Consider the following 20460-nt stretch of genomic DNA (forward strand, 5'->3'; position numbering starts at 1 on the left):
TTTAGGGGTATATTTCAGAATACTCAGAATAAGTATATTCCAACTCTAAAGAAAAATTCTCAGAGAATGACCCACACTCCATAGTTAACCAAAGAAGTTAAGGAAAGCATCAAACTTAAGGGAAAAGCATACAACTGTGCAAAGGTGAATGGCAGGTCAGATGATTGGTCGAAATAGAAAGAACAGAGAATGACTAAAAGGTTAATCGTGAGAAAGAAATTAGAATGTGAGAGGAATCTAGCTAGAAGTGTAAAAACAGATAGCAAGAGTTTTGACAGGTATTTAAAAATGAAAAAAGTAAATAAGTGAGTGTTGGTTATCTGGAGAGTGACAATGGAGAGACAATAAGGAAATGATGGAAAATATTTTGCTTCTGTCTTCACTATGGAGGATGTAAAGGACATTCCAGTAATAGCTGCAAATAAAAAGGTGGAAGGGAGGGCAACTTGGTGAAATTACAATCATACAAAAGCTGTACTGTGTAAGCAGATGGAGCTGTGGGTTGACAAGTCTCCTCAGGTCTTAAAACAAATGGCTAATGAAATAGTAGATCCGTTGCTGCTAATTGTTCAAAATTCAGTAGAATATGGAACATAGCAAATATAACCTCTCTATTTAAGATGGGAGGGGACAGAACCAAGAAAGTATAGTCCAGTTAGGTTGATGTCCGTTGTGGGGAAAGTGTTGGAATCAATCATTAAGGAGGTTATAGCTGGACACTTAGAAAATCTCAAGGTAATTAGGAAGAGTCGGCATGGTATTGTGGAAAGGAAATTGTGTAACCAATTCAATGGAGAGCTTTGAAGGAGTAACATGCATTGTAACTCCTTCAAGGGGAGTCTGTAGATGTGCTGCGCTTAGATTTCTAGAAGGTATTTGATAAGGTGCCACATCAAGGTTACAGGGTAAATAAAAGCTCATGATGTAGGGGGTAACATACTAGCATGGCTAGAAGTTTGGCTGGCTGACATCAATGTTTAACAATTTATTTCAATTACTTATATGAGAGGAGTTGCAGGCATGGTAGCTAAATTTGCAGATGACATAAAGATAGGTAAGAAAGTATGTTATGAAGATGACATAAGGAGGCTGCAGACGGATATAAATAGGTTGAATGAGTGGGCAAAAATCTGACAAATACAATATAACATGGGAAAATGTGAAGTCATTCACCTCGGCAGAAAGAATAAAATAGTAGAGTATTACTTAACTGGAGAATGGCTGCAGAACTCCAAGGTGCAGGGGGATCTAGATGTTCAAATGCATGAGTCAAAAAAAAGCTAGTATGCAGGTACAGCAAGTAATTAAGTACACTAATGGAATGCTATATTTTATTAACAAGAAAAATTGAACATAGAAGATGTATGCATCATTTATAAAGGATATTGGTGAGACCATTACTGGAATTTTACTGACATGCCCGCCCCGATTTCCAGAACGACATTCTCCGTTGGCCACAGGTGGGATCTTCCGAGCCCAGGGTGGGCAAGGCGGTAAAATTCAGGCACATATCTTGAATACTTTGTGCAGTTTGGTCTCCTTATTTAAGAAAGAATGTTAATACATTGGAGGTGGTTCAGAGGAGGTTTACTAGAATTGCTACCTGGAATGAATGGGTTATTTTATGAGGAAAGGTCAGATAGACTGAACTTGTTTCGACTGGAGTTTAGAAGAGGGGTGACTTGACTGAAGTATATGAGATTTTGAATGGTCTTGACAATGTGAATGCGGAAAGGATGTTTCCTCTTGTGGGTGAGTACGGAACTAGGGGGCACTGTTTTCAAATTAGGGTGTTGCCCTTTTAGGACAGAGATGAGGAGATTTTTTTCTCTCAGAGGGTTGTGTGATTTTGAAGTCTTCACCTCAGAAGGTAGCGGAGGAGCGGGGTCATTGAATATTTTTAAGGTGGAAGTAGATAGATTCTTATTAGGCAAGGGAATCAAAGATTACCAGGGGTAGTAGAATTACCAGGAAATGTAGAACTTAAAACACAAACAGATCAACCATGATCTTATCAAATGGCAGAGCAGGCTCGAGAAGCCTACTTCTGCTCCTATTACGTACATTTGCTTAAAGGAGTGCTTATTGGTTGTTTTACCATTGATTTAACTATGATTCAAAAAGAAGGGAGGGTAAGCAGGGTAGTGCACTTGAACCCTGATCAGCACCCAGATAAAACAGAGGAATCTAACCCAGGGCTCCTCTAACCAACCTCCATCCTTCAACAACTTCATCCAATGGTGCTATTTACTCCTATCCTAGCTACCTGTCACAGCTTTGTGCTGTTTATAACTCACTTGAGCCATGAGTTAGTTATTGGTCCTAATTTCATGATGGTGGGAAAAACTTAAATTATTTGAGAGTTCAAAAGAGCGATTTCTATATTTCAATAAAATTGATATGTAATCAAAAATTCCAATTTAAAGTTAAAATATGATAAAATTTAAATCATGTCACTGACATCTCCATCAAGTTGATCAATAACTTTATTCAGTTACAGTCAATGTTTAACACATGTACAACACATTTTCACCACTTACAATGAATAGGGATTATATTTTGGCATTTTGCCATTTGCAGAAGCTGGCAGCAAGATTTATTGATTGCACTTAATCCTCCGGGGATGAGAGTGTGACATTGACTTTATGCTCTTCTTCTGTGATTCAGCAGATGGAATTCAGGTGCTTTTTGCTGCAACCGTTCTTGCAGCAAAGGTCAGCAATTTTGTTCAGATTCCGTTTAAACTTTGGGCGGTACGGATTTTGGTCGCCTCCCAGCAAGTCTGAATGGTCAGTGAAATCCTCGCTGGACCATCCCCATCTCGGGTTGGAGTCTCCGGGAAATCTGTTGAAATCTGAGTTTTCCATTGACGAAGACTCCCAATTCCTTGCTGGTGCTTCACGGCAGAAAAGAATATTAAAAGAGATTTGGAGACAAAAGACATTTTTGCTTGCATGAATAACGGTAGGTCCATCCAAACATCAAATTCAAAACGCCAGAAATGATCATTTATCTTTGTTCTGAATATATATTCTAAACGGAAAGCTATCTGAAAGGTACATGTTGAGTTTTCTGTGGCCCTTTGGTTCATTTAGTTGCTAATCAATTGTTCCAGCACAAAATCTTGTTCTGATCTTTAAACAATGTAGCGCAGTACATAATTTGTCCATCTAATTGTCACTATATTCCAGGCGTGGAGGGTACATTCTGATGAAAACATGCAATGAAACAGTAACTGAATGTGTCGGCAACAGTTCATTTCAAACTGTAGCCAGTAGTTTAGTTTATTTATTAGTGTCACAAGTAGGCTGATATTAACACTGTAATGAAGTTACTGTGAAAATCCCCTAGTTGCCACACTCCGGAGGCTGTTCGGGTACACTGAGGAAGAATTTAGCATGGCCAATGCACCTAATCAGCACGTCTTTCAGACTGTGGGAGGAAATCGGAGCACCCGGAGGAAACCCACGCAGACACGGGGAGAACATGCAGACTCCGCACAGACAGTGACCCAAGCCAGGAATCGAACCCAGATCTCTGGCACCGTGAGGCATCAGTGCTAACCACTGTGCCACCGTGCTGCCACTGTGCTGCCTCATGCAAATGCCAACCCTGTAAATGCCAACCCTGCTCAGATATTACTTAATGCAGATACTATTAAAGTATCTATTATGCTAGGCTTTTTAAAAGTGGGAAATAGCCCACTGTGTCCCTTCGGCTGGTTTTATTTTTAGCTCTCACTCACCTCTGGGGGCTGCCTCTGAAGCGGGTTCTCTTCTCCAGCGAGAGGCGCCGCATTGGTGGAGGAGCGCCCTGTGAAACTCTTGGCCACACAGCCTGACCGCCCGCTCTGCTCTGAGCCCAGATAGAGCGAGGAACAAAAGCAGGGTGAACAACGCCGCCACTGGCACAGAGCGCATCTTCTCCCTGGTTAGTCACTCACTGTATCAGCCACTCTGTGCTGCGTGGAGCAAAACCTTCACTTGGAGCTCCGGTACCAGGCTGCAGAGCTTTATTTTATAGCGGCTTGGTCAGACACACCACCCCCGAGTCCTCGGTTCCAGTCAGTTATCACGGCTCATTAATCCGCCGTTCACGAGGTGAAACACTTCCCCAGGCGCCAGCATCATTTGTGTTAAGATAAAGTAACGAAGACATGATATAAAAAATACTTAAGAGACACACAGATGGCATGACAAACATATAAAGATTGTTAAATGACGAGTGACAAATAGTGCAGCATGAAAAACACTGAGATATGAGTGAGAGATGAGGGTCTGAGGAAGGCTAACGAGGATATTACAGTAAATGTAGTGAAAGGTAAATACATGAATGAGACAAAGATCTTGCATTTACAAAGTGCTTTATTTTAACCTGAGGCATTGTCAAAGTGCCTCACAGTAAATGGATTACTTTCAAAGTAATCTCCTTCCATGTAGCATCCTTGTTTTGTTCAAGGGTTGCTTCAAGGAGCAAGACTAGACGGCAGGCCCTGAGAATGACCTCTGTCTTGAATTGAATAATGGAATTGAATAATGCTCTTAGCATTATTCTGAACAGCACCTTAAACCATTCAACTCCATTGGTAATAATCTACTGTCATGTAAACGAATTAGATTCCCAACGATTCCAGATTGCTCTGGAGTTTCACAAGAATGAAGAAAAGTAAAGTAAAAGTTTATTTATTAGTGTCACAAGTAGGCTTACATTCACACTGCAATGTAGTTACTGTGAAAATCCCTTAGTTACCACACTCCGGCGTCTGTTCGGGTACACAGAGGGAGAATTTAGCATGGCTAATTCACCTAACCTTTGGACTGTGGGAGGAAACTGGAGCACCTGGAGGAAACCCATGCAGACACGGGGAGAATGTGCAAACTCCACACAGACAGTGACCCAAGCTGGGAATTGAACCTGGGTCCCTGGCACTGTGAGGCAGCAGTGCTAGCCATTGTGCCACCGTGCCGTCCCAAATGAATCTCCCAGGCACTACTGCTGGAACCTATAGCCACAATGTTAATTCAGTGACAACAAAGGTACATTTTCAAGGCAGGATGGTGTGTGATCTGGAACAGAGCTTGTGGGTGATGGTGCTCCCATGTGCTTCTTCCTTTGATTTTCTAGGTGGTAGATGTCATGGGTTTGAAAAGTGCTGTCAAAGGATGTTCCTCACACTACCCTTACCAAGTGAGGGCACCAAGGCTAGTTGAATCAAGAGTTTAGGAGCACATTCCAGAAGCAGCACCATGAATGATTATAAATGAGGTAGCACCATGTGAAGCTATGACACAGGGTACACACTAAATAGCAGAAGCAGCATGCTATGCACAGAGCTAAGCAATCTGCAACAAATAGTTTAAACCAAAGCTCTACAGGCCTGCCACATCCAGTTGTGAAGGGGATACTTAACCAACAGGAGGAGACTCACTGAGCAGCCACGTCCTCAATGATGTGAATAAAACACTTGCCTCGTATATTTCCTTTAAATCTTGCCCCTCGCACTTTAAAACTATGCCCTCTAGTAATTGACTCTTCCACCCTGGGAAAAAGCTTCTGACTATCCACTCTGTCCATGCCCCTCATAATTCTGTAGACTTCTATCAGGTCAAAATGAATTTGTTTATAATAAGCAACAGCCAGAGATGCTGAGTGGATGATCCATCTCAGCTTCTTCCTCAGATTCTCACCATCAAAAAACGGTGGTTAGCACTGCTGCCTCACAGTGCCAGGGACCCAGGTTCGATTCCCGGCTTGGGTCACTGTCTGTGTGGAGTTTGCACATACTCCCCATGTCTGCATGGATTGCCTCCCGGTGCTCTGGTTTCCTCCCATAGTCTGAAAGACGTGCTGGTTAGGTGCATTGACCCGAACAGGCGCCGGAGTGGGGCGACTAGGGGAATTTCACAGTAACTTCATTGCTGTGTTAATGTAAGCCTTACTTGTGACTAATTAATAAACTTCAATTCATTTGACACGATATTAAGACACAGTTGAGAACAGTTGATATAGCAAAAGCTATTGACCTTGATAATATCCTAGCTGTAGACTGGAAGATAAATAAAAACAGAAAAAGTTAGCAGGAGACAGAAACAAAGTTAACATTTCAGAACATTGAACAAGAGTCATATGGACTTGAAATGTTGGGAGGGATTTTCCAGCCACATGCGCCCCAAAGACCAGAAATTCTCACCTGAGATCAATGGACCTCTATGTGGTCCACCAAATTTTCTATCCCACCTGCTTTGATTTCTGCAGCAGGCAGGATGGGAAAATTCCACCTGTTAACTCTGTTTCTCTTTCCACAGATGCTGCCAGACCGGCTGAGTTTTGCCATCATTTTCTCTTTTTATTTCAGATGTGCAGCACTGACAGTGTTGTATTTATATGGTAGTATTGAAGATGTTTGCTCCATAACTAGTAGCTCTGCTAGCCAAACTGTTCCAGTTCTGCTACAACATTGGCATCCAGACAACAATGTGGAAGCTTTTCCAGGTATGACCCCTGTCAGCCAAAAGCAGGACAAATCCAATCCTGTCAATTCCCATTCCATCTGTCTATACATAATGATCAGCAAAGTGATGGACATTGTCTGCGGCAGTGTTATCAAGCAGTATTTACTCACCAATCATCTGTTCACCAATGCTCGGTTTGATTTCTGTCAGGAATTCTCAGACTCCAGACCTTATTACAACCTGAGTCCAAACAAGGACAAAGTGGCTGAAATCCAGATGTGAAATGATGTACGCCTTTCCCGAAAAAGATTATTTTAATTTAACTCAATCCTTAATTATGTAATTACTTGACTTCAGATTAACCCAATAAATTGTTCGGTTTGAATAAGACAGAACCATAAAGGAAGACAATAGCCATGGCCAGTTGGGAAAAATGTCATTCAAAGCCTTTACTTTTAATCCCTAAATTATCAATACCTCACCTCAGACCATGGGTGGGATTTTCTGGCCGCGCTCACTCCATGGCCAGAAATTCCCGCCCAAGGTCAACAGACCTTTGCATGGTCAGTCCCTGCCCATTGAGATTCCCGTGGCAGGCGGGACGGGAAAATTCCACCCCATATCTGTGTAAATTCACAATTGGTTAATTTAAATGTTGATTTTTTTTTAGTTGGTGTTTGAATGGACAATGTTTCTTAACCAGTGTCTTGTTATTTGACTTTGCCAATTTGATCATGACTTTTGCTAAGCTTAACACAACATGTCCGAGCAGACATATCAAAATAGCATTTAAACTTACAAGGTTTTAAGTCCAACTTTAACTTAATTACTTGATTAATTACTATTCCTTCAATTGTAACTTGATTGACTATTTGGTCAGTCATCTGTTTTTGGCTGGTTCCTAATTGTATAATAATTTTTAATTATAATCACATGTGAGTGATTATAAAGTACAGAACACAAAATAGCTTCTTAGCACAAAATGCATTTGACTTTGTTAGCTTATTGCAATATATATATAATGAGATTAATCTAAAAATGGCTGAATTACACTACAATCTAGGCTTATTTACATCTCCTGGGGTTCAGGGTGAGACATATTGCCAAAACATTGATCCCTTGCTACTTATTTGATCTCTTTTTCTGTACATTTTTGAGGCATGATAATTTGCCTCCAATTCAAATCAGTCTTTGGAGTCTAGTGAGGACCCTCAAGCAGCAAAGGGTGAAAATAATGACAATTGTGGTTATCAATTGCACTAACAGGAAAATAGTTGAAATATTTCTAAACCAAGGATGTTCACTTACTTTAACAACTTTCTGCCATCAGTGCTTTTCCATCTAACTTTTATTCACTTTTTCTAATCTCTTGTTGCATCCTAACTTCATGCATTAGTGAAGCCTCAGTCCTTTCAATTGTATTTTTGCAATTTTTTTGCCACATGCTCATTTACTGGGGCTGTTCGTTCCAGCCAATTTGAACTGAATGGTTCCTATGTTGTAGGACCTGTTGCTGTCAGTGTCAGTGTCAAATGGCCTGGTGTTCTCGTGAGTCTTTCTGTCATTGCCTGATAAGGAGAAATTCCTGCAGTTCTGTGAGGATTTGATTTTATAGCCATTTGAATGAGGTAATAGAATCATAGAATTATAGAATCCTACAGTGCAGAAGGAGACCATTTGGCCCATCGTGTCTGCACCAACCACAATCCCACCCAGGCCCTATCCCCATAAATCCATGCATTTACCCTAGCTCGTCCCCCTGACACTAAGGGGCAATTTAGCATGGCCAATCCACCTAACCCGCACATCTTTGGACTGTGGGAAGAAACCGGAGCACTCGGGGGAAACCCACACAAACACGGGGAGAATGTGCAAACTCCACACCGACAGTAACCCAAGCCGGGAATTGAACCCGGGTGCCTGGCGCTGTGAGGCAGAGTGCTAACCACTGTGCCACCATGCCGCCCAATCTGTATAGAACTTTTTAAATATTGCTCTCTCTTTTTAAAAAACCTGTATCCAATTTGCAGATATTTCTCACTAAGGATCATTACTCCCAGATCCTTAACGATTCCAATCCAAATTTTATTGCTTATACTTTAATTCTACTCATTTGATAAATAGCATGTTTAATTCTATCCTGAATGTTTTAAAGTCAGTTTCTGTATGGAGTATGTGTCTTTGCTTGACAGTTTAAGGATGTTGTCTCACACTACTGGCCACATTTCATGTTGTTTTTCAAGTAGTTGCACAAGACTGAGATCTGTTCTTCAGTGCATTTTACTAACTATCTCCTGACCTTTGAACCAGCCCATTTTTGAACTGATTTCTTGCATATTCTGTTAGTTACTTCACACGTAACACATCTGCATGCACGCGGTGTCCCAATACCTGGTCATACATTCTTGACTCTTATCAAAAGGTCTTGAAGACTTTTCTCATCTCTCCCTGCATAGTCCCAATGCTTCGGGTAGTGGCCAGACTATCAAATTCAGTTCTCTTAAAAAAAGGTTCCTAGACTAGGGCACAAATATCTCCAAAAAGAATCTATTAATTTACTAATCTCATCTATGCTTACCTTTCAATAAAATATACTTTAACACCAGATTAATGTATCCATTTGAATTACATTCAACGTTGGTTATTCCAATTCAAATTCAGTGTATTTTCTGTCTCTATCTGCTAAATGTTTTCCCATTACTTACCATTCTATTTTACCCAGGAGTCCTGGAGAAACTTCACAGCCCAATAAAATATTTCCAAAACAGAAATCAAATATTTTCATTTGATTTCAGACATTAGCACATTTTGTTTGTTCATTCTTTAATTTAGATCACATTTTAATTTCTCAAAAACAGCTTATTAAATCACACTGGACCTTTTTACATTCAAAATTATCCCTTTCTACTGGAAGAGAACGATTCTAACTGAATCGTCTGGTGAGATTTTACCTCAGTCAAAACCCAGTCATTTACACAGAGTTAAAGCTGAGTCCACAAATCCCAAAGTGTATTTGTCTTCTGCTCTTGTGGGAACTTGGAGGTATAAGCTTTGGACTTCCAACAAGGACATTGCAGTCATCACAATGGTGGAATGGCTGAGTGACATTTTCTCTCTCTCTCCCTTTGCTGAAGGTCTATAAAGCCAATCATAATATTCTATCACTAATTCAAAACAGACTGGAGATCAAACCTGGGACCTTGCTGGCCTATATTTTACATTATGGAAAATATAACCATCTAAACCATCATGCGGCTCTTAGTAATCAATTTAAAAGCTAGAGTAAATTGTACATTTGCTTCACATAAAAACTTGAGGTGACCCCAAAATAAATTTTGCAATTTATGGTACCAAAAATTCAAAATGTAATAAGCTGTAAGTCAACATTGATTATCTTATAAAGCACCTACCCAGTTGTAGAAAAATTGGCCATCTTTCAAGTTGGTTTCTGACATTGGAAAAATGACACTTTAATCTATTGACAAACAGTAAAATGTTGTGCATACCGATAACACACTGGCACAGAAAAACTGGAGAAACTAAAGACAAAGTGAAAGAGCAGATCATAGTCTGTAAAAATCAACAATAAAATCATTGGGCCTGTCATTATCCATTTACTGTTTTATGTTGCTATGTAGTCCAGTCATTTTAAAGCTATAATACTGCTGTTTTTATTTTACTATATTGTTTAAATGTCTCAGCAGAGTCTAAAATTCCCCAAATGACAAGGAAACATTGTGCACAATCTTTGTGTTCTTGCTGAAAGGTGTAATTATTGAACTGTTGCATAAGGTAAAGGTTGCATTTGTAATAATGATATGGAGATGCCGGCGTTGGACTGGGATGGGCACAGTAAGAAGTCTCACAACACCAGGTTAAAGTCCAACAGCTGCTCCTTCATCAGGTGAGTGGAGAGTTGGGCTCACAAACAGGGCATATATAGACACAGACTCAAGATAATGGTTGGAATGCAAGTCTTAACAGGTAATCAAGTCTTTACAGGTACAGACAATGTGCACTATCTGTACCTGGAAAGCTCGTGCTACCAAATAAACCTGTTGAGCTTTAGCCTGGTGTTGTGAGACTTCTTACAGCATTTGTGATATGCTGCATTTATCTAACTTCTGTTTGTTTAAGTTGATGCAAATAAACTGTAAATAATTTCTCCAATTTAGAAAGAAATTGTACCATCACTAAGATCATCACTTCAACTCTTGTGACATCAACTGATTTCACCTCTTTGCCACAGCTCATCTGCTGCTGAAACCCTCATCCTTGCCTTTGCTACCTCTAGATTTGACTATTCCAGCTCATTTCTGTTCAGCCTCCCTCTGTAAAAATTAGGTCATCCGGTGTCCGTGTTGTACCTCACGTCAGTGTTACTGATAGTGCTATCAAGCCATATTTATAGAGCAATGCTTTGCTCACAGGTTTTCAGTTTGAGTTCCACCAGGGTCACTTGGCTCTTGACCTCATTACAGCAATTGGCCCAAACATGAATAAAAGAGCTGACCTCAGGAGATGAGGTGAGAGTGACTGCCTTGGACATAAAGGCATCATTTGACTGAGTGACACGGAGTCCAAGCAAAATTGAAGTCAGTGGGAATTGGGAAAATCTCCACTGGTTGGAGTCATGCCTAGCGAAAGGAAGATGATAGTGGTTGTTGGAGGCCAATTATCTCAGCCCCAGGACAATGCTGTAGGAGTTCCTCAGAGTAGTGTTCTAGGCCCAACCATCTTCAGCTGCTTCATCAGTGACCTTCCTTCCATTATACGATTAAAAATGGGGATGTTTGCTGATGACTGCACAATGTTCAGCACCATTCACAATTCCTCAGATGCTGGAAAATTCCGCCCCCCCCCCCCCCCACACCAGCACACCCCCCCCCCCCCCCCACACCAGCACACCACCCCCCCCACCATATCTTTTTATTATTATTAATTTTCCTGTCTCTTTCATGGTTACACGATATCACCTTTTGTGAAGGAGAGTCACACTATGAGAGAAAACACCGAGACAGAATTGGAGATGAATATCTCATTCTTGTTTTTGAATCTTTTCCCTCTGGTTTGGCAGCTATTCACATGTGTCCAGTGGCTCATCACAGGCATATCCCAATGTTACACAACCTCAAAGGAATGCACAGGAGCTCCCCTACCACTTTCTCCCATTGCCTTTGGAGGATCTGCCTTTAGGGATCCCTGCGAAGCATGCCCTCTCCAAGGTGCACCTTGGTCATCAATGCCACCAGTGATACAGCTATGAACCCTTTCCCTGACCACATTCCTTTTGTGAATTTGCTGCTGTATTGTTCAAGAGCAGACTTTTATAATCCTGTACAGCTTTCCTTAAAAAGGGATCGACCATCTTTAAGAAGTAGAGGCTAGCTGAGCAGTTCATGAATCTTAACCCCTGCATCCAAAAATCAGCAGATCAATTTCCAGTGCAACAGACATTGTTGATATATAGTGCTGGGTCTTTTATTTTTATTCATCCATGTATTATAAGTTTTGCTGGCAAGACCAGAATTATTATTACCAATACATACTTGCCCCCAAGAAGGTAGTTGTGAGCTGTCTTCTTGAATTGTTGCAGTTCATGTAATGTATGTATGTATACCCACAGTTGTTGGGGAGGAAGTGTTTTTGTTTATTCTTTCAATGGACGTGGGCCAGGCTAGAGACAGCATTTATTACCCATACCTAATTGCCCTTGAGACGGTGGTGGTGCACCACTGCCTTGAACCACTGCAGTCCATGTAGTGTGAGTACATCCAAAATACTGTTTGGGAGGAGTACCAGAATTTTAACCCAGTAATAGTGAAGGAATGAAGATATAGTCAGCATGATGTGTGAATTGGAGGGGAACTTGCACATGATGGTGTCTCATGCACCTGTTACCCTTGTTCTTCCCTTGGTTCTATTTTTGGTGGTAGATATCACGGATTTGGAAGGTAGAGTTGAAGGAGCCTTGGCGAGTTGCAGAAGTGCATCTTGTAAATGGTATACACTGTTGCCACTGTGTGTCAGTTGTGGAGTAAGTAAATGTTTAAGGCAGTGGATGAGGTGCAAATCAAGCAGGCCGTTTTGTTCTGGATGATGTCAAGCTTCCTGAATGTTGCTAGAGTTGCACTCATCCAGGAAAGTGAAGTATCAGATATTTGACCCAATGACAGTGAAGGAACAAGTGATGATAGTGGGTGGCTTGGAGGGGATTGTGTAGATGCTGGTGTTCCCATGCATCTGCTTATCTTGTCATTCTAAATGACAGAGGTCGAAGACTTGGAAAGTGCTATCGAAGAACGTTTGCTGAATTGTTACAGTGTGCCTTGTAGATTGTATTCACTCCTGAAACTTAGGTTGGTGGCGAGGAGGGTGAGATCAAAAGCAAAATACTGCAAATGCTGGAAATCTGAAATAAAAATAACTCAGGTCACTCAACCTGAAACATTGGCTGAAATTCTATCGTCTTGTCTTCCATGGGAATTGAAGCAGGCGAGGGGCAGACAATGGGAAGGTCCGTTGACCTTGAGTGGGATTTTACAGTTCCGGGATGAGCGAGGCCATAAAATCCCTCCCATTTACTCTATTTCCCTGCACAAATGTTGCCTGCCTGACCTGCTAAAGTTTTCCAGCATTTTGTTTTAATTATTGAAGGTTTAAGGTGGCTGGTGGGATGTTCAGTAAGAAGTCTCACAACACCAGGTTATGATGGGATGTTGATCAGAGCCAGCTTTGTCTTTGATGGTCAAAGATTAGCTACAGTAGAGCAGTTTCAAATAATTGCATAGCCTACTCCAGCTTCTATCCTTTATGTTCTTAGCTGGTAGCTCCAGTTCAAAAGACTAAAAGGGATTATTTCATCCTAGACCAGGTTGTTTCATTGATTTTCTTAGCTAGCAGCTGCACCAATGTAAGCAGCAGGTATTTTCTGTCGCTTGAACAAGCTATGGTTATAAATTGTGAATTGGAGATGTATCTTCAGAGAATACATGTTCTCCTAGGATGGTACATGTACATTATGAACCACTTGTAATAGATTTCTGTGTGTTTTATTTGTTAATGATGGCGGTCTGAATGGTTGCACAAGGCATTATTAATAGAGAAACTTAAACTTGATAAAGTTTCCTATCAGGTATAATGAATGCTAGTATCGACTGTACTTGTACCAGTAATAATAGCTTGGGGCAGTAGTATTTAGGACTAAGTCAGGACTAAGGGCCCTGACTAATCAGAGATGTTCTGAAGCCATGTATGCCCAGAGCTGTCTCCGATTACACTTCTGTAATAAACAGCAAATAGTGAGGTGCAACAAGAAGGTAGAGACAGTAGCAATGAAAGATCAGAAATGGCAGGATAAGCACAGTGATGAGCTGTTTTGCTGTTTTGTTTCTAGATTGTCACAGTTGGTAAAATGCTTCACAGCCTAGTTCCACCAGAGCTTGGTTCCAGAACCCATTACATTTGATTTGATTTGATTTATTATTGTCACATGTATTAGTATACAGTGAAATGTATTGTGAAAAGTATACAGCCTTGGTCCAAAGAACTGAATTCCAGATGTGAGGTGCAAGCAGCTGTCCTTGCCATCAAGGCAAATTTGACCGAGTGAAGTATCAAGTAAGCCCTTGCAAAATTGAAGTCAAGGGGAATTATGGGGAAAACTTTCCATTGGTTGGGGGAGTCATACCTATAGCACAAAGTAAGATGGTTTTGCTGTTGGAGGCCAATCATAGCTCCAGGACATCTTTGCAAGGGTTCCTCAGGATCACCCACCTTCAGCTGTTTCAATGACCTTCCATCCACCGTAAGATCAGAAGTGGGGATGTTTGCTGATAATTGCACAGTGTGTACTATAATTTACAACTCCTTAGATCCCAAAGCAGTGCATGCCCACTTGTAGCAAGACCAAGGCAACATTCAGGCTTGGGCTGATAAATGACAAGTAACATTTGGGCCACACAAGTGCAAGGATAGCATTGTGTCCAACAAGAAAGATTCTAACCATCTTCCCTTAATGTTCAATGACATTGCCATCACTGATTCCTCCACTATCAGCATATTGGATGACCAGATGCTTTGTTAGATCAGCCATATAAAAGGCTACAGAGGCTGGGAATTCTGCAGCAAGTAACTCACCACCGAACCTCCCAAGCCTGTTCACCCTCTAGAAGGCACAAGTCAGGAGTGTGATAGAATTTCCAGCACTTGCCTGAATGAGTGCACAAGTACACAGTACATACTCATGTGAGTCAGCCAACGTTGTCTACCTGATACACTGCAGGAAAGGATGTCCCAAGGCATGGTACATTGGCGAAACCATGCAGACACTACGATAACCTGGATGAATGGACACCGCTCAACCATCAGTAGGCAGGAGTATTCCCTTCCCTTCCTGTCGGGGAACACTTCAGCAGTGATGGGCATTCAGCCTCCAATCTTCAGGTAAGCGTTCTCCAAGGTGGCCTTCAAGACTCATGACAACGTAGAATCGGCGAGCAGATAGCCAAGTTCTGCACACGAGGACGGCCTCAACCGGGATCTTGGGTTCATGTCACACTACGTGTAACCCCCACCATTTGGCCTGGGCTTGCAAAATCTCACTAACTGTCCTGGCCTGAGACAATTCAGACCACTAACCTGTGCATATCTCTCTCTCCACTTGCATTGTCTGTACCTGTAAAGATGTGATTACCTGTAAAGACTCACATTCCAACCATTATCTTGCAATTGGGTCTGTGTCTATATATGCCCTGCTTGTGAACCCAATTCTCCACTCACCTGATGAAGGAGCAGCTTGTGATACTAAATAAACCTGTTGGACTTGTGTTGTGACACTGCTTATTGTGCCCACCCCAATCCAATGCTGACATCTCCACATCATAGAATTATATAAAATGTTGTTAAGGCCACAGCCAATGTATTGGCTGCAGTTCTGGAATCCACATTATAGGAGGGATGTAACAGCATTGGAAAGGGTGCAAAGAAGATTTACCAGGATGTTGCCTGGCCTGGAGAGTTTTAGTTATGAAGAGAGATCGGATAGACTGGGGTTGTTTTCCTTGGAGCAGAGGAAACTGAGGGGGGACAGGATTGAAAAATACAAAATTATGAGGGGCACAGAAAGACAGGGAGAAACATTTCCCCTTGGTGGAGGGATCAATGACTAGGGGGCATAGATTTAAGGTAAGGGGTAGGAGGTTTAGAGGGGATATGAGGAAAACCTTTTCACCCAAAGGGTATTGTGAGTCTGGAACTCACTTCTTGAAAGGGTGGTGGAGGCAGAGACCTTCATAATATTTAAGAAGTATTTAGATGTGCTCTTGTGATGTCAAGGCATACAAGGCTATGGATCAAGTGCTGGAAAATGGGATTAGAATAGTTGGGTGGTTTGTCTTTGATGTGCCGAAGGGCCTTTTTCTGAAATGTATACCTCTGACTCACTCCCCTCTTCACCAGCGCAAAGCTTCAGCAATATATACAATGTATTAGCCTTGCCAGTGACGCTCATACTCCATTATTGAATTTTTAAAAGTTATCAAGTACAGTTTTCAAGCCCATGGTTCATGTCTGAAAATCCTGTTGTGCCTATTTATTGCTTTTTGTCAGAAGTGGAATTGACTGATGTGCCCACTGATCAAAAATCTGGTATTACCCATTGTATAAGAGGGAGGTACCAATTGATGAAACATTCCTAAGAAAGAATTAGCATCTTCGGGAGAGGGGGGGCAGAAAGAGGACAGAATCACAAAAAAGAAAAACGTCACTGAATATTTTTGCATTAAAAAAATGATTTAATTTGACCCCAACAGACCTTCACATTTTCACACATCATTTGATCAATACATACTCTGACATCAAAAATGGAGTTTTGTGCTGCATATATGATTTATTTACAGAAGCCCTGGAAGTGATACTTCTGGTTTATATCAGATAATGAATGCAGAACTGATTAAACAACTTTCACTTCTTCGACAAAAAATTAGCAAATTTTACTTTAATAACTTATTTTGTGTGAGATCTATTCATTTAACATATTTAAAATGCCAGATATTAATACTTAATTTAAAATTTTATCTTGAAGTTATATAACTATGCCAACATTTTTAATCTGGGACTGTTTGATGTAAAATCTTCATATTTCAGTAGAGAAATAAATCTACTGCTAGTAGTCTATTTTAGTCTAAATGGATTTCTTTTTGACTTAACCTCTGATAGATTTATTGTACTAAACTAATTTGATATGACTGTACTAACTATAAAAAGCAATTTTGGGTGCAAATTATTTTATTTACTCAAAGTGATGTCATTCTGTTTCTTCAGACTAATAATAATAATAGTGTTGTGCTATAATTCTGAACAGATATCCATTTTCTGCAATTTCTTGAAGACTCAGTGAAAAAAAACATACATTGAGTTAATCAAAACCAGGGCGATAGTTGGGATATGAAGAATTCTGGGCTATAAAGTGAAAAATAAAGTCCAGTGGCATCCATTTCCTGATCCACTTGATGGTAATGTGCATATGCGTGGATTTTGAAGAAAGTTGAATTGGGCTCAGCAGTAATTCCTTTCACCCTTGAATTGCCTGGTGATTCAGTCTACAATAACACCTGAGGGTAAATAGAAATCATTAGGTGGAATATTTAAAGCAGTAACAATTTTATATGCCAACTGTATACCAGGTCCTGCTGCGGGCATGTGGCCTCAAAAATTTTAATCGATGAGTTACCTCCACTTAGGTAAGTTATTGGACAGCTCCTGATGTAATGACTTATAATTTTGCAGGTATGTCCTTTTCAGAATAGATTGGGAAGTTAATTTTTCACTTCTTCTGAATTCCATTAAAAATTTTAAGCAAACATGTAAGACAGTGAACCACAATGCAGTCTTTAAACAGGTATAACATATTTGCTACTGTGAGGTTAAAGAAAAAAACCGTTGGAAGGGCAGCCTGATTGCCAACCATGGCACCTTGGTGCAGGATTCTGTCCAAAGGGAGATGGAACAGGAGAAAAATCATAATGTGTAGTGTAGGGAATTCAATAATTAGGGAGGACGCAAATAGTATCCTTTGATGGCATCCTCAGAGTGATTTAACAGTAATGTCACTGGACTAGTAAACCAGAAGCCCAAGCAAATACTATGGGCACATCGGCTCAAATACTAACATGGCAGCAGGTGGAATTTAAATTCAATTAATAAATCTGGAATATAAAGCCAGTATCAATGACGGTGACCATGACAACTATCATCAATTGTTGTAAAAACACTAATGTTCTTTGAGGGGAGCCGATGGTGCAGTGTAGTGGTAAAGTCACTGAACTAATAATGCAAAATCCCAGTCTAATGCTCTTGAGGCACAGCTCCAAATCCCACAGCAGCAGCTGGTGGGAATCTGGAATTAAAAACCAGTCTCAGTAATAGTAACCTTGAAACCATAGTCATAAAAAACCATTGGTGGTTGACTCTTTAATGGCCTAGCAAGCAAAATGGTCTTGCTACAAAATGGAATGATACCGGACAGACCATCTGGCATTGACCTAGACCTTGCAAAGTCTTCCTTACGAGCATCTGGGGGCTTGTAGGATCCATTCATTCCTTTGAATAGACAAAGACGGTACTGGTACGATGAATTTCTTTTATTGAACAGAATTTAAAATTAAATCATTACAAAAACAAACAGAAAGAGAAAAAAGCTAGAGAGAGAGAGAGACTGGCCTTTCCTGCCAGCCCTGTACTGATCACACATTGAACTCCAAAACAGACTGAACTAAACTGAACAATAAGAAGTCTCACAACACCAGGGATTAATGTCCAACAGGTTTATTTGGAATCATGAGCTTTCGAAGTGCTGCACCTTCCTCAGGTGAGTGTTCCTCAGTTTCTCACTCACCTGATGAAGGAGCAGCGCTCCAAAAGCTTGTGATTCCAAATAAACCTGTTGGACTTTAACCTGGTGTTGTGAGACTTATTACTGTGCCCACCCCAGTCCAACGCCGGCATCTCCACATCATAAAGTGAACAAGGCTGCACATAGAGCTGAAACTACAATATATGTGATTCGTCATCTTGTTATCGAAATTATTTGGCACATGCTGTCTCTAACTTGGAGAAACAGGCAAAGCCTTGCAAATGTTGTTTATGAAAAAGTTTGGCTTATAAAAAAAACTGTTTTGCTGGCATTGTACTTTTCAAAAATGCAGTGAATTTTCTAGCTAACCCAGCATGCCTTCTGAGTTTTAAAATGCAGTCAAGTTAAAGTTGAGTTGGTTAATTTTTTAAGCTTTGCATGTAAATGTAATTGCATAGACAGAAATATCTTAAAATGAAGTCTTTGCATAAATAAAGCAAACCATACACCGGCTCAACAGGGCTTGTGCCAAAATTGGGATTGTCAAGCAAAAGCTTGACATAGTCATTTTCACAGAATCAGACCCTTGCAAACAATGTAGCAGACACGACAATCACAGTCCCTGGGTATGTCCTCTGCCATCAAAGATGGTGGCACAGTGGTATACAGTTGGGAGGGACAGGAAGTTGCCCTGGGTGTTCTCAACATTGACTGGACTACACGCAGTCTCATGGGCATCAGGTCAAACATGGGGAAGGAAACCAGCTGATTTCCAGGGCGGCACAGAAGCACAGTGGTTAGCACTGCTGCCTCACAGTGCCAGGGACCCGGGTTCAATTCCGGTCTCGGGTGACTGTCTGTGTGGAGTTTGCACATTCTCCCCATGTCTGCGTGGGTTTCCTCCAGGTGCTCCAGTTTCCTCCCACAGTCCAAAGATGTGTGGGTTAGATTGATTGGCCATTGTAAATTTCCCCTTAGTGTCAGGGGGATTAACAGGGTAAATAAGGGGGTTATGGGGATAGGGTCTGGGTGCACTTGTGGTCAGTGCAGGTTCAATGAGCCAAATGGCCTCCTTCTGCATTGCAAAGATTCTATGATCCACCTACTGCCCCCCCCCCCTCCCCCCCGCCCCAGCTGAACAATCAATACTCCTCCATTTGAACACCACTTGGAGGATGCACAGAGACTAGCTTGGGCATAGAGTGTACTCTGGGTGGGGGACTTCAATATCCATCACCAGGAGTACAGTAGAACCACTAATGTCTGAGCTGGATGAATCTTAAAGAACATAGCTGCTAGACTGGGTCTGTGACATGTGTGGGAACCAACAAGAGGGAAGAACATGCTTGACCTCATCCTCACTACTCTATCTGTCCATGATGGGTATTGGAAGGAGTGACCCGGTACCGCACAGTACTTGTGAAGATGAAGTCCCACCTTCAGATTGAGGATGGGTAGATTTTGAACAGAACAACTCAAAGTTGGGTATCCATAAGGCTCTGTAGATCATCATCAGCAGCAGAACTGTATTCAACCACAATCCATAAACTCATGGCTGGCATATCTCCAACTCTATCATTATCATCAAGCTGGGGATCAACCCAAGTTTAATGAAGTGTTTAGGAGGGCATTTTAGAAAAAACACCAGGCATACCTAAAAATAAGGTGTCAACTTGGTGAACCTACAGCACAGGAATACTTGCATGCCAAACAGCAGAAGCAGCATTCAATAGACAGAGCCAACTGATCCCATAGCCAACAGATAAGCTCTGCAGTCTGACAATTTTGAGTGGTTGCGGACAATTTTAATGGAGGCAGAGGCTTCACAAATTTCCTATCCTCAATAATGGGGGAGCCCAGCACATGCAAAAGATAAGGCTGAAGCATTTGCAACAACTTTCAGCCAGAAGTGATGTGTGGATGATCCATCTCGCCTCCTCCTGATGTCCACAGCATCACAAATGCCAGTCTTCAGCTAATGGTGATTCACTCCACATTATATTAATGAAGGCAATGGATTCTGCAAAGGCTATTCCAGCAATAGAAGATGAAAATGAAGATTTATATGCCAGAACTAACTGCACCCTTAGTCAAGCTGTTCCAGAACATCTACAACAATGGCATCTACCTGGCAACGTGGAAAACTGCCCTGGT

General features: G+C 41.2%; 2 protein-coding genes across 2 annotated transcripts in view; both read right to left on the reverse strand.

The window, feature by feature from the left end:
* Nucleotides 1-2663: 2663 nt before the first annotated feature.
* LOC144497918 (insulin-like peptide INSL5) lies at nt 2664-3920 on the reverse strand. Its single transcript, XM_078219372.1, has 2 exons — nt 3746-3920; nt 2664-2854 (listed from the first exon to the last, which is right to left on the reverse strand). Exons 1-2 carry the CDS (start codon nt 3918-3920, stop codon nt 2664-2666), a joined length of 366 nt encoding a protein of 121 aa, XP_078075498.1.
* Nucleotides 3921-16237: 12317 nt separating this feature from the next.
* dnai4 (dynein axonemal intermediate chain 4) overlaps nt 16238-20460 on the reverse strand; it is a 99142-nt gene continuing 94919 nt past the window's right edge. The window contains exon 16 of the mRNA XM_078219373.1: nt 16238-17065. Within this exon, the coding sequence (XP_078075499.1) occupies nt 17054-17065 (12 nt within the window). The 3' untranslated portion in view covers nt 16238-17053. The remainder of the gene's footprint in view (nt 17066-20460) is intronic.

This window comes from Mustelus asterias, chromosome 8 (assembly GCF_964213995.1).
Source record: "Mustelus asterias chromosome 8, sMusAst1.hap1.1, whole genome shotgun sequence".
In the NCBI taxonomy this organism is placed as follows: Eukaryota; Metazoa; Chordata; class Chondrichthyes; order Carcharhiniformes; family Triakidae; genus Mustelus; species Mustelus asterias.

Coding starts and splice junctions, on each gene's coding strand:
- LOC144497918 (XM_078219372.1), bottom strand. CDS start 3,920: ATGCGCTCTGTGCCAGTGGCGGCGTTGTTCACCCTGCTTTTGTTCCTC. Junction 2,855..3,745: donor TTCAGAGGCAGCCCCCAGAG/GTGAGTGAGAGC, acceptor TGGAAAACTCAG/ATTTCAACAGATTTCCCGGA.